This window comes from Carassius gibelio, chromosome A22 (assembly GCF_023724105.1).
Source record: "Carassius gibelio isolate Cgi1373 ecotype wild population from Czech Republic chromosome A22, carGib1.2-hapl.c, whole genome shotgun sequence".
Classification (NCBI taxonomy): Eukaryota; Metazoa; Chordata; class Actinopteri; order Cypriniformes; family Cyprinidae; genus Carassius; species Carassius gibelio.
This window is the reverse complement of record NC_068392.1, coordinates 11,797,469-11,820,789: the sequence shown is the minus strand read 5'-3', so window position 1 is coordinate 11,820,789 and position 23,321 is coordinate 11,797,469. Positions and strand designations below refer to the sequence as shown.

Below are 23,321 nucleotides of genomic sequence, written 5' to 3'. Positions count from 1 at the left end.
ATTATTGTGGTGTTTTACCTTTAAACCGTTGCTTCTGGTCAAAATGTAATCCATAATAATGCTTCCTCCTGTGAAGTCCATCTCCTGTTGTCCTCTCATATCAAAACAGTTTTGGCTTGTTTTCACGTGTAAACATTGCTTGATCTGTGCATATTTCTCTCCTGATTCAGAAGAGATGAGTTTTTCACTGGAGAACGTAATATTATGGATAAAGGACTATTCTAGCCTGAAGCAATGGTTTAAAGTTAAATATGTCTTGATGGATTTGTTATTAGAAGCACGCAGATTTCCACTTCACTATACATTATTAATGGACAGGAGTTGTGTGGATTATTGTGATGTTTTTATCAAGTATCATAATGTTACGTTTCTGTTCGGATGAAGAAAGAAATGCATCTATGACTTGGATGGCCTGAGGGTGAGTCAGTTTTCAGCAAATGTTCATTTTTGTGAGAACTTTCCCTTTAAAATATTCCCTCCCTCATATGTCAACAGCACGGTTTTTCCTGATGTGGAGAACCATATGTGGAGGATTTTGGGGTGTCTGCAGGAGCTGGAAGTGATTTTTATTGGGCACTGGTGCACAAAACATGAATCAGGGGCCATTTTTGTGTGGGGGACAGCCCACTTCTCAGTTCACAGGTGTCCTAGCCACAGAATCCACCTCAGAGAATGGCTCTAATTAATGGTGGTGCAGCTCTCTTGGAGAGAAAGGACATGGGTGGTCCACTTCACGTTACCTCAATCTGTTTCCTCCACCCGTGTTGCTCCGAAAATATACAACGTTTTGGACCAGGTTACTTGAGTCTGCCAAGCATCTCCCTTTAAGCCCAATTTACATTCAGGACCCCTGAAATACTCAGTCCAAACTTCCGTCAAAGCCAGACTTCTTTGTGGTGACCACATCTCAATCTGCTGTCAGGAACTGAATCCGAGGGAGGGGAAAATGTGATTGTTTTCTTCGCAGGCCCAAATTGAAGACGCATGTCTGATTTGGGAAAACGTCCAGATCTAGACGAACGGGTCGGCTGCCAAACAGGAAGAAGAGGTTGTAGAGAGAAGGAAGAAATAAGAGTAATCTTCGATGCAATGCTTTGCCCGCTTGAGCCAAAACAAATACTGTACAATCTCACGGACCTTAATGACATGATGTCAATGGTGCGGCTCTTCAGAAAGAAGACATGAGAACATGATACGCTTTACTTTAAATAAGCATTTGAGGTTTCTGTCAGAGCTAATTGCACGATGACTATTTTTTGTTTACAAGTACATATTCCATGGCACGTTATATTTAAAAAGAGATTCAGATCCTTTAATCTGCTTGTAATGTATATGTGATTAGATTGTATATTAGTTCAAATGGTCTATTAAACGTGTGTGTATATATATACTGTATACCAGGTTCTGTACAAGTTGAGCTCAATCGACAACATTTGTGGCACAACGCTGATTACGCCAAAAAATTATTTTGACTTGTCAGATATAAATATAAAGTTACAATTACATGAAAAATAGGTGAAATTATGAAATACTAACTCATTTGTAAAATAGAATCACAAATAAAAGAAATTATCACAATTTAAAATATGTTTAATAGCTTTGTAATAGCTTGTTAGCTATACAATAAACATTTTATCCTGATACAGAATGAATATATTTCAGTCCAGCAATATTAGAGGCCTTTACAATGAGTAAAAAAAGGGCAATATGCAAACATTACATTTTTTTTGTTTTAATAGTTCAGCCATAAGATGTAAACAATTGCATTCTAATATGATTTTAGCGTGAAAATTGCTTTCTAATATTTTCTGTGTGACGTGACAACCAATATTACAACTTTGCTGCCATGACAGTGGTGTAAACCCTAAAAAGACTTCAAAATATTGAGTTAAACAGCTTTACAGCTAAAAAAAAATGCAAAAGATTGAACAATGTTTTATGTTTTCATAAACTTTATGCTTGTAGGTCCTCCAAAAATTGGTCTCATTCACTTGCATTGTGAGCGCCCCAGCGTAACCTTGATTTTTTATTTAGGATGTTAACTTTTTTTGTCATAATTAACATTATGCCACAAATGTAGTCAGTTGAGCTCAACTTAAACCAAGAATCGTTCTAAAACGAATTTTGAAACCATTCAGAAAGTGAAAGCTATATTTTGTGCATCCCTGCAGTGCACAAACACTTCCAATCATAACTTACAGCTGTTAACACCTCTCGTAATGAGCGAAAAGGCTCTGCCCCGAGCAAAACACCAGACATTATGATGTCTCTCAACATCTCCCCTGTGTCTCAGAGGTTTACAGTAAGCGCTGTGATGCAAATCTCCCAGGGCTTTCCCGTCCCAAAAAACATCCCAGCCAGAGACATGTTATTCTAATGGGTTAATGATCGGCTCTTAAGTCAGAGTGCCATTAAATGCAGGGCAAACTGTATATCTTTCTGTCTAACACACACACGCACGCACACACACAGACTCTAAATTTTCCCTGGGATAATTCCCTGAAGATTCTTTGCTATCAAAACGGCCCACCGCCATAAATGCCATTCCAGTGTGTCGCGCTGTTCAAACAGTGGCCCTGTGTTAATGGTTAGGTAGAAGTATTTGCTCGGCATTAGTCGGTACCTGAGCCGGCACAATAGCGACCCTTGATGATAGAGGAAGCAGACAAAAAGAGGATGACTAAATGGCTCTGAGTGCTACAGAAAGTCTTACCGCCATTGTCCCTCAGGAAAAGGTCAGCAAACAGTTCAGCAGGTTAGACACCAATCATTCCTTGATGGCAAGATTGAGATTACTACTTACTTTTGCTTTAATTAATACATAAATATATATATTTATGGAATAAATGGCAGATTATTTCACTCTAGACAAATATGATGCCTTCACTATGGTCTGTCACTAACTAGGGAACTTTTAAGGATATTTGAGTAAACGGAATCTTAAATGGATCAAACAAAACCTGGACTGGAGCATACAAGAAAACGGAATTTTGGAATGGAATGAATTATTTTTTAAATGAAGATGTGATGACCAAATTATAATACAACAAATACTGCAAATACTAAAAGCAGAAATATGAAACATATATTTTTTATTATAGAACATGCAATCATTTTTGTTAAAATGTTTGTATAGTTATTATTAATATATAATTTTTACAGTTGTTTTATGGCGTGTTACACTGTCATTGCGATAAAGTTCGATATAAATTTATACTGAAAAATGTACTTAGTTATATTTTCACATGAATATTATGCTAACACTATATTTACTCGAGCATTGTATACATCTTGCTGCTTTACTATTTAACTGGTAAGTTCCATTTACAAATTAGCACAATTCACTTCCATTATAAGTGTCTTGCTGAAACAGTTTTGCTTATTAAAGTCAAAATACATTTTTAAAACAGGTTAACCACAAAAAAAAAAAAAAAAAAAACATGAATAGAGTCTAAATAAATAGGAAAAAATCCTAGAATTCTGATAATTTAAATAAAAAAAAGCTCATTAATAAAAATGTAATAAAACAATTCAATTTAAAAAATGAAAAAAGTGTAAATATTTTGTACGATATGAGCTGCTAGCAGAAAAATATATATATATAAAAATGTAAAACAAATATATATATATATATATATATATATATATATATATATATATATGTACAGTATTGTTCAAAATAATAGCAGTACAATGTGACTAACCAGAATAATCAAGGTTTTTAGTATATTTTTTATTGCTACGTAGCAAACAAGTTACCAGTAGGTTCAGTAGATTGTCAGAAAACAAACAAGACCCAGCATTCATGATATGCACGCTCTTAAGGCTGTGCAATTGGGCAATTAGTTGAAAGGGGTGTGTTCAAAAAAATAGCAGTGTCTACCTTTGACTGTACAAACTCAAAACTATTTTGTACAAACATTTTTTTTTTCTGGGATTTAGCAATCCTGTGAATCACTAAACTAATATTTAGTTGTATGACCACAGTTTTTTAAAACTGCTTGACATCTGTGTGGCATGGAGTCAACCAACTTGTGGCACCTCTCAGCTGTTATTCCACTCCATGATTCTTTAACAACATTCCACAATTCATTCACATTTCTTGGTTTTGCTTCAGAAACAGCATTTTTGATATCACCCCACAAGTTCTCAATTGGATTAAGGTCTGGAGATTGGGCTGGCCACTCCATAACATTAATTTTGTTGGTTTGGAACCAAGACTTTGCCCGTTTACTAGTGTGTTTTGGGTCATTGTCTTGTTGAAACAACCATTTCAAGGGCATGTCCTCTTCAGCATAGGGCAACATGACCTCTTCAAGTATTTTAACATATGCAAACTGATCCATGATCCCTGGTATGCGATAAATAGGCCCAACACCATAGTAGGAGAAACATGCCCATATCATGATGCTTGCACCTCCATGCTTCACTGTCTTCACTGTGTACTGTGGCTTGAATTCAGAGTTTGGGGGTCGTCTCACAAACTGCCTGTGGCCCTTGGACCCAAAAAGAACAGTTTTACTCTCATCAGTCCACAAAATGTTCCTCCATTTCTCTTTAGGCCAGTTGATGTGTTCTTTGGCAAATTGTAACCTCTTCTGCACATGCCTTTTTTTTAACAGAGGGACTTTGCGGGGGATTCTTGAAAATAGATTAGCTTCACACAGACGTCTTCTAACTGTCACAGTACTTACAGGTAACTCCAGACTGTCTTTGATCATCCTGGAGGTGATCATTGGCTGAGCCTTTGCCATTCTGGTTATTCTTCTATCCATTTTGATGGTTGTCTTCCGTTTTCTTCCACGTCTCTCTGGTTTTGCTCTCCATTTTAAGGCATTGGAGATCATTTTAGCTGAACAGCCTATCATTTTTTGCACCTCTTTATAGGTTTTCCCCTCTCTAATCAACTTTTTAATCAAAGTACGCTGTTCTTCTGAACAATGTCTTGAACGACCCATTTTCCTCAGCTTTCAAATGCATGTTCAACAAGTGTTGACTTCATCCTTAAATAGGGGCCACCTGATTCACACTTGTTTCTTCACAAAATTGATGACCTCAGTGATTGAATGCCACACTGCTATTTTTTTGAACACACCCCTTTCAACTAATTCAACTAATTGCCCAATTGCACAGCCTTAAGAGCGTGCATATCATGAATGCTGGGTCTCATTTGTTTTCTGAGAATCTACTGAACCTACTGGTAACTTGTTTGCCACGTAGCAATAAAAAAATATACGAAAACCTTGATTATTCTGGTTAGTCACATTGTACTGCTATTATTTTGAACAATACTGTATATATATATAAACTTACACCAAAATGTTATTTTATTAATCAAATTCTTTAAGTGCCAATTGCTTCCTTCCATTAGAACATTTAGCTTGCATCCAGGACTGGAACTATGTGTTTTATAAACTCTTTTTAAAAGTAGTTTGTATATGCCTTAACATATTGTCATAACATAACATTCAGAATGAATTGCTAATGAGGAACAAAACAATGCACAAATGCGTGTTGCGTCCAACTCCTGAAGCCTCATATGAGGGCACGTCTTGCCACCTTCCGTGCCTGATGTATTGATCCAGGGCTGCTGTGTGCAATTAGCTTTTATTAGACCTCACAGTTGACACAAGCTGATATCATTGAAAATGACAGAATGGATTTGCAATATTGGCAGTGTGATAATTGCCCTTCTTGGCCTGCGCAAGTCCTTGGGAGGAAACAAAAAAAGAATATCTTAATGTTTCATTGATGTGAATGGAGGAGACTTAAGAGGCTTCTAGTAGCTTCCTATCAGTTCTGAGTCATTAGCGGAGTGCTGGATCGGACTTTTGTGAGGGTGTGAGATGAGGCTTTCGTGCACCATCGGCTCGGGTTTTCCGTTCTCCTCTGCTCAGAGAGGGGTGGGTTTACGGAGGCCTATTGCCCCGCGCAGGGGTCAGGTAAAGGCGACTGGGCGGCCTGTCACTGGAACTCATTCAGCTATTATTTTAAACAAACATGGTGGAGTTCAGCAAATTGAAAAGGCTTTGGCCAATTGAGTTAGAGGACTTATGAATAAATAACATTTAAAAATTGTATGTTGTTTTTATTTATTATATGTTTATATTCTATGTTAATGCTTTTTTTTTGCATAAATATATATTTTATTTTTGTCCATTAAAAAAAAAGGAAAACATAAAGAGGACAGAAATTTTTGGGGCCTGATTCGAACCTGGATTTTCCATATGAGCACCAAAGCTCAATGTGTCGGTTCAAATGCCTGTGACATAACACAAAAGTTTTTATTTGTATATTTTTTTATCTGGCACATTGTGAGCTTCAAGCAAAAAGTTAACATATTATTAAAAATTGTGAAAAGTAAATATTACCAAAAAAAATGTGAGCCCGATTTCCCAAATGAACATCAAAGGACAATGTGTCAACTCAAAAAGACTTCAAATATAAAAATTATTATAGTATTTGCCATGTCAAATATACACCACAAAAAAAAAAAAAAAAACTCAACAAGAGCATAAATTGATTATAGTACATAAAATCTAAAGAGGTAGGAAAAAATATAATGGGAACACAATTGGTGAACCTTGATTCGAACCCAGATTTCCCACATGATCACCAAATCTCAATGTGCCTCAAATGTGTAACTAATCAAAATATTTGTGCTAATTTCCACTTCCACACTTAACCTCATCCATTTACTCATCTGTTCAGCGTCATACAATCCTCATCATCTGCTTTCGACTTTCCAAACACGTTTTCATTTTCATAACCACAGAGTTGCACGTTTAAGACATCTGTCAGTTCTGATTCAACTCGGGATCAGGATCAAACCCAATGTTGTGGTTTAGAAAGTGTCCGACTGTGTTTTGTTTCCAGCCCCACATGTGCTTTGTTTTGGTTTTCGTGGCGACCGCAAACACCTGACAGAACGCGAACGCTATTGTTCCCCGAAGCTCTTGAAAATAGAAGCATATAGGAAGCAATGAACAATGACTGTTGCTTGACCCGCTAATGGATCTAGCAGCTTGTTTTCTCTTTTTTTCTTGTCCTCTGCCAGAAAAGAAAGAGAAGGAGAGAAACCAAAGAAAACATATGGGGTTTAATTAAATGCGGACAGGTCGGATCCGATCGGCCGTCATGCTGCAGGGCTACAGTGCAGGAATGCTAACGCAAACACGTCAGGTAGAACCACGAAATAAACACGATAAGTGTATGACTCAGAAATGCCGTGGCACAAATCCCAGCCCTTTCCCAGGCTCCAGGCGCTGTTTACTCTCCCAACAATGACCGACAACACTCGCTCTCATCTCGGCCGTCCCCTTTTTCTTACTCTTCATTGATGACAGCCACAGAAGGTCAACAAAACATGGTTTTTCACACAACCCAGATTCCCCACACTCGTCTCACTCATCTAATACTACACAAAACAAAGACTTAGCATTGTCACAGCCAGGAAATCTCCACCTTTGGCTTTTTTTCCATCATCCCCACGTAGGTGCATTTTGACCGCTTTGAAGCGAAAGCCTGAGAACAGCTTCAGATGTCAACCTTATATCACACATAAGGTTTTCAGATAATCTCGCACAGATTATTTTGAGAATTATGTGTTGATGGGTTTTGATAGAGCAGTGCATCAAGCAATGATCCATCATTTGCCAAGCTTTGTTGTCACTTACAATAGAAGACAGAGGAATACAAGTGGGAGAGCAAAAGGAAATAGTTTTCACTAGCTATCATGTTAAATTCTAACCTTGAAGTACAATAGATGAATTAAACCATTTTCATGGTGGATTTGCATTTCCGCTCTCATTTCAGGAGGCGATCTGTCAGATTTTGATTTAAACTGGTTGAAGTGTGTTAAACAGAACTCTTGAATGCTAAAAAAAAAAAAAGACAGAATATGAAAGGTATTTGATGAACGATTTGGTGGAAATGTATGTATTTTTGTGTAGATTGTGTTTGGGCCTGATCGTGACCTCAGCACATTTCCACTGCTTCAGAAAAAGAGATGCGCCCCACCTTGTGTTTACTGAATTATATAACCACATCATTGTGGACAATGATTTTGATTGTACAATAAAATTACACTGCAGTCATAAAAACATAAGCCAGTGCTAAAAGTCACTAATGTGTTTATACTTAAAACAGTAAACAATAGATGTAAATATTCAATCATGTGTCAAGTTGTTTATTATTCAATATACAAAAGATTATGTTTTTTTTTATATTTTCTTTAATTATAAATTATTATTATGATTATGTCTCTGATTTAGAAGTTAGTCTGAGTGTATGTATGAATATGTGTGTGTGTGTGTGTGTATATATATATATATATATATATATATATATATATATATATATATATATATATATACTAGAGATGCACCACTATTATTGGCCAATAATCGTATCGGCCGATAAAAGCAATTCTTTGCACTATCAGCAGATTGTTCAAAATCAGTTGAAGATCGGGCAGATTATATTCTGTCAATCAAAAGGCGGCGAAAAAACATGTCAGACTCCATGCAGACTCTATTTGACCAATTTGACCCTGTAAATCACCCACGATATCGGCAGGGAAATTCAGTATCGGTGCATCTCTAATATATATGTGTGTGAGTGTTTAGCTTATATATAGTGTATATATAGTGTGTGTGTTTGTGTGTTTGTGTGTGTGTGTGTGTGTGTGTGTGTGTGTGTGTGTGTGTGTGTGTGTATATATATATATATATATATATATATATATATATATATATATATATATATATATATATACAGTACAGATCAAAAAGTTTGGACACACCTTCTCATTCAAAGAGTTTTCATTATTTTCATGACTATGAAAATTGTAGAGTCACACTGAAGGCATCAAGGGCTATTTGACCAAGAAGGAGAGTGATGGGGTGCTGCACCAGATGACCTGGCCTCCACAGTCAACGGACCTGAACCCAATCCAGATGGTTTAGGGGTGAGCTGGACCGCAGACAGAAGGCAAAAGGGCCAACAAGTGCTAAGCATCTCTCGGGGAACTCCTTCAAGACTGTTGAAGATCATTTCAGGTGACTACCTCTTGAAGCTCATCAAGAGAATGCCAAGAGTGTGCAAAGCAGTAATCAAAGCTAAAGGTGGCTACTTTGAAGAACCTACAATATGACATATTTTCAGTTGTTTCACACTTTTTTGTTATGTATCTAATTCCACGTGTTAATTTATAGTTTTGATGCCTTCAGTGTGAATCTACAATTTCATAGTCACGAAAATAAGGAAACTCCTTGAATGAGAAGGTGTGTCCAAACTTTTGGCCTGTATTGTATATAGTGTTCCTGTAGCTCAACTGGTATCGCATTGCGATAGCAAGTGCAAGGTTGAGGGTTCGAATCCCAGTGAACACAAGATAGTAGAAAATTGTTAGCCATAATGCAATGTAAGTCGCTTTGGATAAAAGTGTCTGCTAAATGCATATATATATATATATATATATATATATATATATATATATATATATATATATATATATATATATATAATTTAAATAGGTATATAGTATACATGATTATTATCAAAGTAAATTAATTAAATAAACATTGTATAACACTTATAATGCATCTCTTTCTCTCTCTCTCTCTCTCCACACACACACACACACACATATATACATACAAATACATACATAAAGGTTTACTACCATAACATGTAGTAATATCTACATTTTATTCGTTGAAATAAAAGAAAAAAATAAGAAAAAAGACTCAAACTTGGTAGCAAAATAACAAACAAACAGACACCACAATCATTTTAGTAGATATAAACTTGTCTCACGGGATGTACACGAGTTGAATAGATTACTGAGCGTGTCAGGGAGTCAGAGTGCAAGATCCCGGTTTCATTGGCTCCCGAAGCCCTGTTCTCCACGACTGAAACCTTGACCTCAACCGTGCTACACTTAACCATGTTTTATTCTGCCGTAAAGACCTCTGTGTTTAGTGTAGGGGTCCATCCAGCATCGTAAAACACAGCTGAAGGGGGGAAAAAGAGAGCAGGGACAGGGATTAAGTTGACAAATCCCCCAGCTTTGAGCCTCGGCGGGCCGGTAATCTCTCTGGTAAGCAAAGAGCTCTCAGGTACCCCTTGTGTTATCAGCACACGTCCACTTATGCTAGTCAAGACGGCCTCACTCTGTTGTCTTCTGCCTTGTAGCTGCTGTGGGCCAGTGACATGAGGGTCATTAGGTCCCCGCGCTTCAGTCAACAGGCCTGTGTTTGCCAGGCCAATTGTCCCGAGACTCTTTATCTTTTGTCGCCAAATTTAGATGGCATTGTTGCCCCTCGCCTTGCATGAAATCGCTCTTTTGTGTGTGGAGCGCTGTAGATCAAGTGAAAGAGAGAGGGGAAGAAAGACAAAATCATTCAATAACTCTGAACATTTCAATCCGTAAAATTTGTACAAATTTGAATCTATATAAATAAACAAATAGATATATATTTATATCATAATTATTATTTATTAATGATAGTAATAATCAGTGATATTATATTATTAGTAAACACTAAAATCAATATTAAATTTTGTGTATAGATATATAATTTGTTATGAACATATTCGTAATATATTATAATAATATAAGCATTAACATTGTCTGTACAGAGCCCTGAATTTTGAATAAACACACATAGATAGATAGATAGATAGATAGATAGATAGATAGATAGATAGATAGATAGATAGATAGATAGATAGATAGATTTGTATTTAGCGATTTAGAATACATTTTTTATTATTAATTGTTTTATATCAGCACATTATTTGTATAATATAATATTATATTATATCATACATGTTAACATTGTACAGAGGCCCAAATTTATACAATTCAATAACTAAATACATAGATTTAGGCAATTGTACAAACACCTATAGTATAAACCATAATATATATGGATTTTTTGTTGTTGTTTGCATCCCCATTGATATACATCTGTGAGTAGATGAGGGCCGGTCTGTTATTACATCCAGGAACATATTCCCCTGAGCACGCGTGTCCATCCTGATACTCACACATCCCATAAAAGAAGCTCACTCTGTGTGCTAGGGGTTTAGTTGAAGCAGTTCAAAGTTTGCGGCCCGGTATCTACCTGTTATGCTCTTTTGATCTGGCATTTTACCACCTGTCTTTATTTCCATTCGGTGATTGCCGGTTCGAACTCTCTTGTCCACCGGTTAATCATTCCTTCAGTACTATCTGTCCGCTTTGGCTTATCTTTCTGTGTGTCACGTTATAACTGGCTGTTATCAATCCGTCTAACTCCACGTGATCTAGGCAAACCTATCAACCTCAGAAGTTTTGAATATTGTTGAGTAGGTGAGATATGACTGCAGGTTTAGTGCAGGTCATGGGGGGGTGGGGGTGAGGGGTGAGTGGTGTCTGTCAAAGTTAAGGGAGAGATGCCAGGCGGCTGCTTTGCTCAAAAATATCTCACTTTTCTTCACGGATGCTTATTGAGGAAGCTTCAAAAGCTCGAAAGAATGGAAATATTGTATGGGATATAGTTGCTCAGGTATTTTGGTCCTACGATGTCCACTGGTTTTGAGAGTGAATTGGGACAAAGTGACTCCAGTAAAGACTTTGGTAAGTGCTTTGGTGAGTGCCATAGGTTTGCTCTGATAAAAAATGCATCATTAGTCCTTATTTGAAATATTCAACAGACTTGAACAGAATATGAGCAGTCTGAGTCTCGTTGTTTATATACTGGAGCTTATGTGAAAGATTTGAGGAGCACTGGCCTGTTGACCATGTTTTTTCATTTTCCGAATGTGTTTATTACTGGCTTTATCGCCGTCTTGGGCTATTAAGACTTTATTTTATTTTTTAAACGGGGATGCAGTGATTTTTATATCGCGTGCAATGACATAAACAGCACTTTGGGTATTTATTGCGCTGTTTTGTTACAGATAAGCCGGCTGACAAGCGGAGAAGTAGCGGAATGATTTAATGGTCATTTTGTAACAATTAGAAAATTATTATTAGCCCATTAGTAGTATAGCCTTTTATAACAGAAACAAAAATTATAGGCTTTTACATGATGGGAAAATATATACATTTTAATGAAATGCTTGAAATATAAAGGAGATCATGTGTGCGAAATCGACGTAATGGGAATAAGACTAAAACTGGTGATTTTAACCGATGTAACAGTAGATTTGTGGTGATATTCATGCGTATGAATATAAATATTGTGTCTATTTGTGCCAGCTATTTTCGTAATATGTTGTATCATGTTATATATAACGGGTTTTTATGATTTTATTATGGTATATTATTGACATCATCATGCACACAATTCTCATTTAGGCAGTGAGCTTTAAAACATATTTTATCGACTGATTTCTTACCTCGTTTGTCCCCACAGTATTTGTACAAAATATTATAAATTTGGCCTAAATAAAGTTAACGTTTAACATATAAAATGACGAAATATTTTTGTTTATAAAATTATTTATAATATGTAAAATAAAACAAATGACAAAAACACTGTAATCTACGTGTGCATTTTAATCTACACAAGGCAAAGCCTATCCTAATTTCTTAATATAAAAAAAATGCTTTTTTTTTTCATTAATTCAACTTTGAAACCCTATAGAGTATTTAAAGTGCACGTTAAGCCACAAATTAGATCGGAAACGAATTTTAAAAGTAAATTTTTAGAGCACATCTTGTGTAATTTTATCTTGCTTTCTATAACCCTCCCTATTCAGTTATATTTTTCCAATACACACAAACACTTTGCCCTCCAGCACATCACCACATACCTCCCGGTGCTCCCGTTTACGGTGCTGCGTGTCTCGCAAATGATGTTCAATTAGTTCAGTTTGTCTGCGTATGCCAGTGGCGCGAGGGAACAGTGAGCGGAGGCGCTGATTCTCGGACTCGATTCTGATTGGACAAACGCGTGACGCCAGCGCAGCGAACGCAGCGCTGATTGGCTGACGCGGTGTCGGTGCGTCGTAAACAAAGCAGCGAGGAGCAGTTTGAAACTTCACAGATAGAGCGACAGAGCGCGCGCGGAGGAGGGGCTCACGCGAAGTTCCTGACAGTTCGCGCACTCCGGTTTAAAGACCAGCATCACAATCGCTGCAAAGACCACCCGAATGAACTTGCGCAGCGTATGAACAACTCTTGAGAGAAGGGCAGGCGAACTCAAGCCGTCTTGGAGCTCCGCACACACACACACACAGGATTTGTTTCGGACGTTTGGACGGTGTTTGTGAGGATCTCTGGCGTTCCTTTCGCGCGCAGGCGGAGCGGCGCGTGTTCATCATCGGCTCAGCAGAGCTGTCATGCTACCTAAAGTCGAGTCAGAATCTCTGGGACTCGCTCGATCGCATGGGGAACAGAGGCATATGCCAGGAAACATGCAAGGTAAGCGTCAGAGTGAATGTGCGCCACGCGCTTCCATTCATGCACGTAGTATTGAACCTCTCATTGTCAGATATTTCACACTCATTTCAATTTTATAAACACCGCATGCCACAAATATAACTTCTGACACTGATATTTGAAGTAGGCCTATCGTTTTAGATGTAAACACACTAGGCTACAAAATGGCAAAACCACACAAAACGTTTAGGATTGCAATAAAATATTAGCGTTTAATTTGACTATTATTGCCCCGCACTTAAATGTAGGTACACTAGGTGGCCGCGTAAAGATAAATTAGGAAACAAAGTGCAATAGCAGAGCATGAATTATTTTGAGCTGTGTGAACTCTTATAAACTCAACATGATCTGCATCACCTGCCAATGAATTTGGTCTTAGCATATACAACAGAAGGGGAAAACGAAACCACAATAATGACTGTGACAGAGCGCAGCTTTATTCCAAACAGAAATCTGCTGCATGCTCCAAAATTGCATAAACTTCACTTTTTAAAATAAAGATTCCAGTCATGATCAAATTGATTTAGAAAACCATTTTTGTAGCCTACTGGAACCTGTCTGAAGAGTCAACAGTAATGAAACTCTTTAGTAGCCTATCCACAAAAAAAAAAAAAAAAAAAACAACTCTGCGACAAATGGTTACTGATAAGAATGGGTTCTTTTATGATTTTTTTTAAGAGTAGCTATACTTTTACAGTCTTAAAATCTAATTTTATTTTCAGGCGTTGCAGGCAAATAAGTGACAGGAACAGACCGATTGCTGCATTATTATAATCGAGGAATATAATTTAAACTGAAGAGAGAAGTAGCCTGTAGAGAAAGCCTTGCACGAGTAATATTCCAGCTATGAGATCTTATGTTCGTAGAATGTTCTTTAGGTTGGTAGATTAAAAAAAATTAATAAAAAAAAAAGTATTTTTACATTCAAATAGCCTTTTTGTTGGTCCCTAGCACAAGTCATAAACAATTACCGGCCGTTATGAATAAGCTTTTTTTTTTTTTTAACAAATCAAGGAACGTGTCAGCTCGGCATTTTTTAGTCACATTAAAAATGTAAATATAGAAAATTATCGACGAACTGAAAAACCTTCAGACTTGATGCTCGTGGAATTATTACCTAAACGTGAGCATTAAAACACACACACACACACACACACACACACACTTGTTGCGTTCAAATATAAAACGGGCTACATTTTGCACAAATAGGCTAATGAACTTATGGAAACATTAGAATAATGAGTAGACCAATAATAAAACAAAAGTCCGTTCATGTTCTATTTTATAGTTTAAGTTTTTTTTTTTCATTTTCTTTTCGCAATAGCTTTTAAACGAAGTGGTTCTTTTTCCTGTGGAACAAAAATCCAGTTCGAATGCCTTTTCTTCTTCACTTATGTAGAAGCTCGATGGTTCTATTTAGAACTCTCAAACTGCATCACTTCATCGACATTAATGCTAAAAGATGAAGATGAAATATATATCATTTACAGAGAAAAGAATAGTAAGACGTAAAAATACGAAAGACGCATGCCACGGTGTATATTTTATTTTGCTGGCACACACTACTCGTGTATTTACATGGTTTTGCTTTTCTTCGCCTCGTGGCTAAACGGTCCACACCAGCGCGAGACAGCAGCCTCTCTCGTGCTCCCACACCAATTTACGAGCCATCATGAATATTAACCAGATCGAAACTGAAGTTGTGCCCCGTGTGTGTCCATCCTCCACACCCGTCTCGAAGCTTCGGCTATTTCCCAGAGACCCAAACTGCATACTTCCAGAAAAATTCACTCTTAAGGCTAGGATTGTGTACAGCTCACAACTGGTGATTTTTCAACTTTTTATAGACTTGTTTGCAAAACTGCAGGCTACACGTAGAAGGTGTCAGAGAAACAGTTAACATAAAATGTATTCAACACGCTTAAAATAAAGATTGTCCAATAGTCAAGGAAAGAATAGGTCCAATCAGGATCCTTTTCGTTTGGTTGTTCAGACATTCATACAGTTCTTGATGTTTTAGGTTTTTCAGTTGAATGTGTTTTTTTTTCTAAATGAACAGTAAAAAAAGAATAATAATTCTATTCTATTAAATCAGACTGCAAAACCATTTTTTTTAACCACAATAATTAATTACAAAAACATCTAATATGTGTAACTTAGATTCTGTGATGTGAATTGTATCTCATAATTTGATGGTGATTTTCAGCACCCCAGTTTAAAATGATGGACTACTCCTACGACGAAGAATTAGACGAAATGTGTCCTGTGTGTGGAGACAAGGTGTCCGGATATCACTACGGGTTACTGACCTGTGAGAGCTGTAAGGTGCGTAACATCCGCTGTTTTTAACTTCTCAACTCAAGGGTCGTGACCAAAAAATGAATCTCAGGTCTGTCTGAAAAAACGATGCATCTAACTATATAATTATGGACTGTTAGAATAGAAAAGAAATAGCCATATCTGTTTTTAAGAGAAAGAAGAAAATGTTTTCCACACCTTTTATTGTTGACCTCCATAAGGCGTTGCATCCAAGTGGTATTTTGGAGAAAATCAATCTGTCAATTGGCATTATGTGATGTCATCCTTGAAAACCATATATATAGTTATTCCAGTTGAGAACAACTGATCTTTTTTTTTTTTTTAATCAAATCAAATTCTTATGCAATTGTTACTTATTTATTTATTTGTGGAGTTATTTATTAGTGTATAATGGGATGTGGATTTTGTTTAGTGACTTGCTGTGTGTTTAGTAAATGAAGAAATGACTGTTTTTGTCAGTGTCCAATTGAAGTCTAGTGTTGTTTATCTCCGGACACCGTCAGAGGTTTGGGAGTTCAGTCACACATGACAGTTCGTAACCAAATGGACAGTTTAGAAAAGTCTTTGTCTCTCTCTCTCTCTTACACACACACACACACACACACACACACACTGACTTACATTGTTTTTCCCCCAAAGGGTGTATATGGTGGTGGATTTTCTTCTTTAATTGTTAACAGATCTCTGTAGCACAACTCGAGAAAATGATTCACCGTTTAAAACCGCCTTGTTGAGTTTTGACAGTTTTGACAGTATTTAAATATTCATATTTTAATGTAAACGTTCACTTGAAAAGTTATTTAGAATTCTGTTTTAGTATTTTAATGTGCTATAGGAAACCAGTATTTGCTGTTTCTTACATATTTCCCGTTTCAAATTTGACTTGTTTTAATGATATAGTCTACAGTCAAGGTTAAGCACTTTCTGAACTCCATGTTGCGGCCATGTGTGTGTGTGAGTGTTATTTGAGTTCTGGCCAGTATCGATCCTTTTAGTTTTAAATGGGCCGGTCTCCCTATGGTGTTGATCAAGAATAAGTTAATACCGTTCCTCGTTTGATTCTCTCCTGCCCTGAAAATGAATTCTGAACACTTGCAGGTGGAACCGTGTAATCCTACGGCTGTAAATTATGGATATAATTTATTGGATTTTTTTTCAGTTGCTTTTTTGCTTCTGCCGTATGAATAATCGGATCAGAGAAGTTCAGCGGGGATTTATTTGGAAGAAATTTTGATATTTGTACGACCCTGTTTGGATGTTCAAATGAAATTATAGAGCAAAATTTGCTAAAAGTAAACTTCAGCTTTCAGTCAAAACGACTTCAAATCCAACTTTGTAGTTTTTTTTCCAGCTTTGATGGCTCGCACAGCCTCTGGTCATAATTACTTTAAGAGGAGCTCACAGAGACACGCAAAACATGTAGCACTAGTATGTCACAAGATCTTTATATTAGTGAGGATATCAAGCGGGTCACCTAAAGTGATCGACTCTCTAGTCGGCTTCTCCCATTTCTCAATCTGTTTCTTTCCAGCCTGCGTTTCTGTTTGTTCATGTCAAGTGTGCGTGTGGGTGCACATGTCAGTTTTTGTGTGGGTGTGTGTGTGTGTGTTTGTGTTTATCCAAGTGAGCGTCGACTGCTGAGGGAGCGTTTCTCTGCCCGTGGCTCTACTTTTATATGTGTCTACTTGTGTGGCAGTGTGTGTAGCACCTCTTTTTTTCTGTGTGAATGGATACAAGTGTTTTTTTTTTGGGGTTGTGTGTGTGGGATGTCTGTGGCTGAATAGCACATTAACAAACACTGGAGGTCAAAAGTTTGACATCTTCATTCACCTCACTCTGCAGGGCTTCTTCAAGCGCACGGTGCAGAACAACAAGCGCTACACATGTATAGAGAACCAGAGCTGTCAAATAGACAAGACCCAGCGGAAACGCTGCCCCTACTGTCGCTTCCAGAAGTGCCTCACTGTCGGCATGAAACTGGAGGGTAAGAAGTCTTTTTAGTTCATCTCTGCATTTCTTCCTGTAACTAAACACAGCTTTAGCTCTATAAATAGCAATTCTGTCATCATTTACTCACTTGGTATTATGAGCACTTCCTGTGTCTGTGTGCCTCTTTAAGAAGAATCACTTTTATTCCCCAATTTGTAAGTCGCTTTGGATAAAAGTGTCTGAAAAATGACTAAATGTAAATATATATGTAAATGTATATCGTTACAAATCCGTAGGGCTTACTTTTTTCTGTAGAATACAAAAGGAGATGTTTTGAAAAATGTCCACGCTGCTCTTTTCCATACAGTGAAAATTAATTGGGACCACAGCTTTTCGAAAATATGATTTGTACATTAAGTACAGAAACAGATTTAAATATAACTAATTTTTTACTTTTTAGAGCTTGACAGCTTATGTCTCCATTCGCATTCATTGCATGGAAAAGAGCAGCGTGAACATTTTTCAAGACGTCTTTTATTTTCCACAAAAGAAAAAGTAAGTCAAACAGGTTTGAAACAACACAAAAGCAGCTATCCCTTTAACTACCATCTAAGAATTCTACACGCTTACCACATAATTCTTTCCTCTCAGTCTGTAGATGTACGACTGTTAATTGTTTAACTGCTGGAGGGCAGAATTTCAAGCGGTGTTGTTTTATAGCTAGCTGGCTTTGATTTGCTGCCGCATGCTACCAACAGGATACGAGGCCCTCCAGCGCCCTGTCAGACCCGTCCGAAGAGATAAGCGCTCGCTAATACTCCCCACAGGCTTGATCTGATAGTTCGCACTCCTAAGGAAAGCTGCAGAGATGGAACATTTTTAACCAAAATGGTGTTTTGAATACAAACCACAGCAGCAAGTTTCATACATATTTAAAACAGAATTACTGCAAAAAAATATATAATTATTAGTGCAAAAGTGTGTAATTTTGTCATAAACTGCAATTGTAAGAGTCTGATGTTGTTTTAATAGTTTTGTAATTTAAAAATAATAACAAAAACAACAATAATCATAATCTTAATAATCAACTTACTAATAATAATGTAAAGCTGGCTTATTATTACAGGGTCCTAGGTTCCAAGTGAGGGACCTGCATTAGTGATGGATCTGCAATTCATCTCTAATGACTTAATTTGATCATAACAATTATATAGAATGCGAATATTAAGAATTGATGAAAATGTAAGATGAAAAAAAAAACGTTTTACGTTTTTAATAATAGTAATAATAGTATATAGTTTACTTGTTTGTTGGTGGTTCCATGAATTGTAGTGATGGACCTGTCGGAAATAAATGCTTCAGTTTAAATCTTATATCGTGTATTATCAGAAGCTTTCAGCAAACAGATTTGAGCGCAACACTCACCATAATTGAACAAGTAGCAAAACAAAACATCCAAATCAGTGTGACACAGACAAGTGGCCTTCCATGTCTCAATGGAAGCTCTATATTATCAACACAGATAAGGAAAGTTCTGGAAAAAGCACAGTAGAGCATGTTATGTCTTACAGAGGAAGCCTGTAATTATCATCTTTTATATAATTGTGGCTCAGTTACAGATTAAGAGAATCCCATCTCTTTTTTTACCTCTATATACTAAGTATCGAGTTGAAGAAGTGAAAAGGAAGCTACATAGACCAGCCTGTCCATTTATTCATTCCATTTGAGTCCAACGTTATGCACAGCGGAGCGTAAAATAGTTTAGATTTGATCAAACGTCTGTTATCCATATTAGGGACCTTGATGAATCTGACAATCTGGCATGGCTCTACTGTGGATATTCAAAACATGCTCCACGCTTTGCATTGCGCACTTTGTCATTTTTTTGGGGGCTGATATGCATTTGCCGTCTCCCAGCCGCTGGCTGTGGTGCAGGAAAGCTGTCCTATTACTTATGCATAGATATCATAGCTATTCATGTGTGCGCATGGAACGGCACACTTTCAGAGTAGAGCTTCGGCAGACATGATAAACTGTGTGTCTGGAGCCGGCCAGGGGAGGCATTCATATGCCTGTGATAGGACAGGGATTCTCGCCCAAGCAACGCTTAATATTCCTGTATATTAAACACACATAAATCAGACAATAAGCAGCACTCGAATCTGCCCAGATGGGCCCCGTCTACACAGACGCAGAACACACACAAACAAACAACATCTATGGACGGCCAATTCAAGTAAGTGAGATCAGGCAACTGCTTTTATCACCAAGGCAATTGCTTTCCGCAAGCCATTTGAGTAACTCACAAATTGGTTTTATAAGTCATGTGCACACACAAGCTACAAATATACAGAAAAGACACACAGTTTACTTGAAAAAAGGGCTGTGTATTTGGAATAGAATACTAGCCTACTACATACTGAATGTTAAACAATAAATACTGTATGCTAGCTACTATTTAATGCATACTATATACTGACAAATTAGGTGTAGTTTAGTAGTATGCTATTCTACTGTATATATTAGAGAAAATGCACAAACAAACCAAATGTAGCAGGTGATTTTATGCATGCAGAAAATGTAGTTACTGTATTACAATACAACAGTACTGCAATTAGTATGGTAATACAACATTGCAAACATAGCCAGAAAAGCACAGGTCACTCTATGCATTCTGAAAATTTGCATACTGTGTGCATAGTATGTATACTATATATTGCAACAATTGTACTAGTATGGTAGTATGCCATTTCAAGCAGACCCAGAAACATACGAAAAGTCATGCTATGCATACCGAAAATTTGCCAGAAATGCACACTCAAAACTCCTTGTCTTATGCCAAAAAATCAGTATGACATGCATGTAAATAACCTTGTTTAATTAGACTCTGTGAGAAAAAAAATCTTATCAGAAGACAAAAAGAAAGAGGGGGATGGTGTCAGACAGAGTGTGTAAGCTTGTATGCGCACGGATGGGGGCATGCATTCATGATCTGAGTCGCAGGTCTAATTGTGATTTCCCATAAGGGCCGACGATTAGTTTCCAGCTCATTAATTACCCTGTTGCTCAGGAATCATTAATAGTTAAACTTACCGCAGTTTTTCTGATTGGATACTTTTTTATGAATCACATTAAGACCAAAAACCCACACACAAAAAGTCAAATAAATAAAATAAAATAATTTAATTAATAAATCCCCCACTAAGTTTCCCAGGAATCGTTTTTCGGATGTTATGAGAGCTATCAGCAGGATCGCAGTGGTAACACTTTGCCTTTCTCTTGCCGGATCAATCAGATCACACATGTAGTGACAACCACACACACACAAACACTCACCGCTGTGACGAGGACCATTAAAATCACTCCCAAGGCAGCTGTGGGACCAAGGGTTTTCTTTTAATTGTTTTATTTTTTAAGATCTACCGTTCGTAAGATATTAGGGCTTAACGAATGGGGGTCAAGTCGAAAACACGTCTGTGAACGCAAGCTCTCTGCATATGCTGCTGTGTGTTTAACGCGCTGCTGGAACCTCCAGCCATCCACCTGCCGACAACGTGAAGCATAAAAGAGAAATAATTAAGCATAAATAATTAACATGGGACCCAGCAGACGAAAGTGGAGTCTACTGCCCTGTGGCAGGGATCAGAGTTGCTTCCAGGCAATGGCGCTCTCTTCATTTATTTGCCATAATGATGATCTCGCCTGCTTGACTTCATCTCGCTTCAGTTTAATATTGAATCATTAGCATCATTTCTCTCTCGATTGTGTCCTCTGGCTCGATTACGCTGAGTCTGCTCTAGGTCTGGCTTTGAAAAAACATGTCACTTGGGTCGCAACACAAACTAAGTGAAATTCACACATGAAAATTACAGTGATTGCTTGTAGCAAATAAATAACTAGGCTATGAAAGTGTGTCGTCAGTTTAAAGGCTTCTCTGTTGTGGTACAAATCAATTAAATCTGTGTACAAAACTACAAAAATGATGTAAGTCTATTGATGTAAAAATTCTTGTGGTTTTCTATACTTAAAGTAACTGTAAGTAGTTTGCCAGTTACTCCCTTGAAATGTGTAAACATTCTGGTGCTTTCAAAAAAAACTGTTTGTTTAAGAAACAGGACCAGATCAATGTAGTAATGCCTCAACCAATTGTTTGAGTTGGGGGCGGGGCTAGCTGTTTGATAAGGCCAATGACAGAACTGTCGTAAAACAATGGCAGAATTGAAGAATTCTCTCTCTCTCTCTCTTTCTCTATCTCTCTCTCTTTCTATTTCTTTCAAAATGAAGTTTCTCTTGATACAACTGAATTTAAAGATAGAAATGCAGTTAATAGTTATTTACATTTCTTTGAATTTAAATTCATTCTAATTCTGCTTCTTTAAATTCAAATTTGAATTCCAATTCTGCATCCTGTTTACTACCTAAATTCAAACTGAACTGAAATACAGGAATAGAATGTGGTTTTAAATGACTTTCCCAACACAATTCTGAATATCGCACAACCTGCAATGGAACCACTCATTACACTAGTGGCACAGAAATTACACATTTAATCTTTTATTTAATCTTTTTTCCTAAAAAGGCAGTTCTGTGATTTCCTAATGAACTGATCCCTGACTCATTTTGTGTTTTGTGCTTCTATAAGCTGTGAGGGCCGATCGAATGAGAGGAGGTCGCAACAAGTTTGGCCCCATGTACAAACGAGACCGGGCACTCAAGCAACAGAAAAAAGCCTTGATCCGGGCCAATGGACTCAAAATGGAAGCCATGACACAAGCCATGCAAATCGTCCCAGCAGACCTCACCATTACCTCTGCCATTCAGAACATCCATTCGGCCTCCAAGGGGCTTCCACTGAGTCACCACCATCATCACCACCATCACCACCACCACAGCTCCTCCAGCGCAGGGCTTCCACCTGCAGACTTTGACCGCAGTCCCTTCGTCACCTCGCCAGTTAGCATGGCCATGCCGCCGCACGCCGGAGGACTGCAGGGTTACCCGGCGTACGGCCACTTTCAGAGCCGCACCATCAAGTCAGAGTATCCCGACCCCTACACAAGCTCGCCGGAGTCCCTAATGGGCTACCCATACGTAGAAGCCTACGCAGGTGGATCGCCGCCCACCTTCCCTCACCTGGTGGTGGAGCTGCTCAAGTGCGAGCCGGACGAGCCCCAGGTGCAAGCGAAGATCCTAGCGTACCTCCAGCAGGAGCAGGCCAGCCGAGGCAAGCACGAGAAGCTCAACACTTTTGGACTCATGTGCAAGATGGCCGACCAGACACTGTTCTCCATTGTAGAATGGGCCAGGAGCAGCATCTTCTTCAGGGAACTGAAGGTACGTGATACTTTCATTGGTTTGGTTTTGGCTATTCAAAAATGTCAAGTGATCTGAAAGCATTTTACATTGCATTGGGAATCAGCATGGACGTCTGTTTGCCTACAATCCAGTATACTTCTCTGAAAATAGCATCAAATAAAGCAAAACATTAATGTTTTCCAGCATACTTAACACTACGGTACACTAGTTGAACTTTCATTATGAATGGGACAAATGTTGTCATTTGATTGGACAACTAATTAGTTCATAGTTTTACATAAATAATAGTCTCAGGCCTGTTAGTCACGACTTTTTGGGATGG

At 37.6% G+C, this 23,321-nt stretch overlaps 1 protein-coding gene and 1 long non-coding RNA gene across 3 annotated transcripts in view; one reads left to right on the top strand and one right to left on the bottom strand.

Moving 5' to 3' along the window:
- Positions 1-9,673: 9,673 nt before the first annotated feature.
- On the bottom strand, positions 9,674-12,920 carry LOC127943171 (uncharacterized). The gene is made up of 2 exons (XR_008149575.1): positions 12,808-12,920; positions 9,674-10,362 (listed from the first exon to the last, which is right to left on the bottom strand). It is a non-coding gene; the product is annotated as an uncharacterized LOC127943171 (long non-coding RNA).
- The window catches only part of nr5a2 (nuclear receptor subfamily 5, group A, member 2), a 47,842-nt gene continuing 35,951 nt past the window's right edge, over positions 11,431-23,321 (top strand). Inside the window, exons 1-4 of one of the 2 annotated variants that reach the window (XM_052539386.1) lie at positions 11,431-11,626; positions 15,642-15,760; positions 17,597-17,738; positions 22,326-23,017. In XM_052539386.1, coding sequence (XP_052395346.1) covers positions 11,572-11,626; positions 15,642-15,760; positions 17,597-17,738; positions 22,326-23,017 — 1,008 coding nt within the window. In that variant the 5' untranslated portion in view covers positions 11,431-11,571. Of the gene's footprint in view, positions 11,627-13,063; positions 13,418-15,641; positions 15,761-17,596; positions 17,739-22,325; positions 23,018-23,321 lie in introns of those variants that run through there. The other variant, XM_052539385.1, reaches the window with a different exon arrangement.